Genomic DNA, 2500 nt, shown 5'->3' with positions numbered 1-2500 from the left:
TGCAACGATTTTTGTACGTTCAATCTGAGTTCAATTTTTCTATCGAACTTTTGGCCGTACAAGTAAAATGACAAAATCGAAAGTGACATCGATTTTAGCGGCCGCCTGTGATCAAGTTACCTTGCGTGTTTAATACTGACAACTCACGAAACAAAGGATACATCTGTGACAAAATGACGGCAAGACACCGGCTTTTTGTTAGTTTACTTTTTTTCTTTCAACTTTTAATAAAGTTCGACAACATACATGCGCGAATCTCACGTTGATGTTAGCCCAGGTGTCAGCTGAAGTTAAGCTCCTCCGGATGAGGTTAGTACTTGGATGGGGGACCGCTGCGAAGTCCCCGTGAAGGACATCAGTAATTCGTTTTTTTTAAAACTTGATTTCACTTTTTATTTTGTTTGGCCGTTGAAAGCTATTTTCTTATTTTCTTTCTGCGTCAAAACGGCTGAACAAACCGGTTCCCAAGAAATGTTGGAGTATTCGTGCTATGCAAAATACATCTAATGAAGTATTCGTTCTGTGCAAAATACCGTAATGTTCACAGCGGAACACACAAGTATAAGTACGAAGCAAGATCTAGAAATAGCGTAGAAAATTCTTCTTACCTTTAAAGCTTGTCTTTCTCAAAGAAAAAAACATCTGTCCACTTTATCGAATATTTTAATACTGTGTCAATCATGGCCGGCGGAAAGATTCCACAATAAATAATTGTTTTCCTCGATTCCACAGAACTGTGTCGCGGTGGCCGAGTGGTCTGACGCGCGCACATGATCGCCAAGCACAGGGAAAGGATACGGTTTCTAATTGGGGCAGGGAAGTTCGGATATACTGAAGAGTATAAAGGTACAATCACCCGATCAAAGCTTAATTCAATATCCGTGGGATATGCACATTTGTGACTACTAACAAAAAAAAAAATGTGACACCAGCCCGGTTGTAAGACGTGGTATGGCTTCGGCATTCCACGTAATTAACCGGCTTTCGTGCTTGTTCATTTACTTTTCGTAATGGTTTTATCGCTTGTTTTGCTCTCCGGAAATTTCGCTTCCGTGCCGACAATTATTAAAATCCTTCCTTGTTTTATTTCTTCTGTATCATTGAAAGGTGCTGAGACCAAAGCGGATCAATAGAGCTTAGTTCTGTGAACAGCTAATCTTAGAGATGAAACGATCAGAGCCAAAGGCACAGCCATAACACATAACACCACAGCGTTGTATTTTATGAAGTTTCATCTAGAATGAGGGAATAAATTTCTAATCCATAAATACAATTCGTTTTAATTACAGAAATGAATACGATTTGCAATCTTTCCGTCTAATCTCAGACATGAAACGATCACTCCCCCAGGACCAGACACACGTACAGCCACAACACGCAACACCACAGCGTTTAATTATATGAAGTTTCACCTAAAACGAGGGAATGAATTTCCAATCCCTTAGTACTAAAGATGAAATACGTACAATTCATTTTGCATAAATGAATCCGATTTGCAATCTTTCCGTATTCTATATTCAGTCATAGCACGACATTAGTCTTAACGCACAAAACCTGCTTGTCAGTGTTGACATCATGGGTCTCACCGTTTTGACATCCCACGTTAATCAACACGTTTTTGGATCTCAACTTGAATCGCATGCGAGTTACATGCGTCGAATGACTTGTTACTATATCGGATAGGACATAGGAAACCGCTTTGGTCAATTCTATAATAAATTGGAAATTATTAATAAAGTACCAACAATTTAAACGATTTTTCCGCAAGTGTCATTGTAATATTGATATGATGGTAAATTAAACCATGCAATCAAATTTGAAGATTTTCAGTCGTAGTACTCAATGGCAACGTTTTTTCTGTTTTGTCTTCCTCACTCCCTTGCAAGTCGGGTTCACCTTCGCGCAATCTTGCGCAAGCTATCATTACGTCTTTTTCCTGAAGCCTACTCGACCTTTTTCTTCGACCTGTGTTTTCTGATAAGCTTTTACTACCCCTGTTACGTACGGATAGGACAGTTTTGAACCCTCTTCTGTAATTCTCATTGAAAATCACGTAAATGTATGGGTTGACGGCTGAGTTGGCGTGCCCAAGGAAAATTGTGAGGAAGTCCATGTCATACGGCAAGCCACAAGTGAACAGATCCGGTTCGGTGAACATCACAAACATTCGGACGTGTAATGGAAGCCATGACAACGCGAAGACTATGACCACGGTTACCAACATTTTCAAGACCTTTCTGTTGGTTTTGTCTTTAATGTCTTGATTTGAAGTTAGCTCTTGCCCTGGCGTCTGTCTTCGCCACAGTTTAAACATTATAACTGTGTAAAGAAATGCGATAGTTACCATTGGAAGTGCGTAGAGGAGAACAAAGAGCGTAATAGTGTAGGCGCGAGCTGCGATGGTTTGGTCGAAAAGTGGAGCCCAGTTTTCCTCGCACTGAGCGAGACCCCTTTTGCCGGTGGTTGTCAAAACGTAAAGTAGAGGGCCGGAGATTGCGAT

At 40.5% G+C, this 2500-nt stretch overlaps 1 protein-coding gene across 3 annotated transcripts in view; it reads right to left on the bottom strand.

Moving 5' to 3' along the window:
- Nucleotides 1–1376: 1376 nt before the first annotated feature.
- LOC138040938 (substance-P receptor-like) overlaps nucleotides 1377–2500 on the bottom strand; it is a 29457-nt gene continuing 28333 nt past the window's right edge. For all 3 annotated transcript variants that reach the window (XM_068886671.1, XM_068886673.1, XM_068886672.1), the window contains one exon: nucleotides 1377–2500. This exon is cut by the window's right edge and continues 706 nt beyond it. In XM_068886671.1, coding sequence (XP_068742772.1) covers nucleotides 1811–2500 — 690 coding nt within the window. In that variant the 3' untranslated portion in view covers nucleotides 1377–1810.

This window comes from Montipora capricornis, chromosome 3 (assembly GCF_036669925.1).
Source record: "Montipora capricornis isolate CH-2021 chromosome 3, ASM3666992v2, whole genome shotgun sequence".
NCBI classification, from domain to species: Eukaryota; Metazoa; Cnidaria; class Anthozoa; order Scleractinia; family Acroporidae; genus Montipora; species Montipora capricornis.
This window is presented reverse-complemented; position numbering and strand designations above follow the sequence as displayed.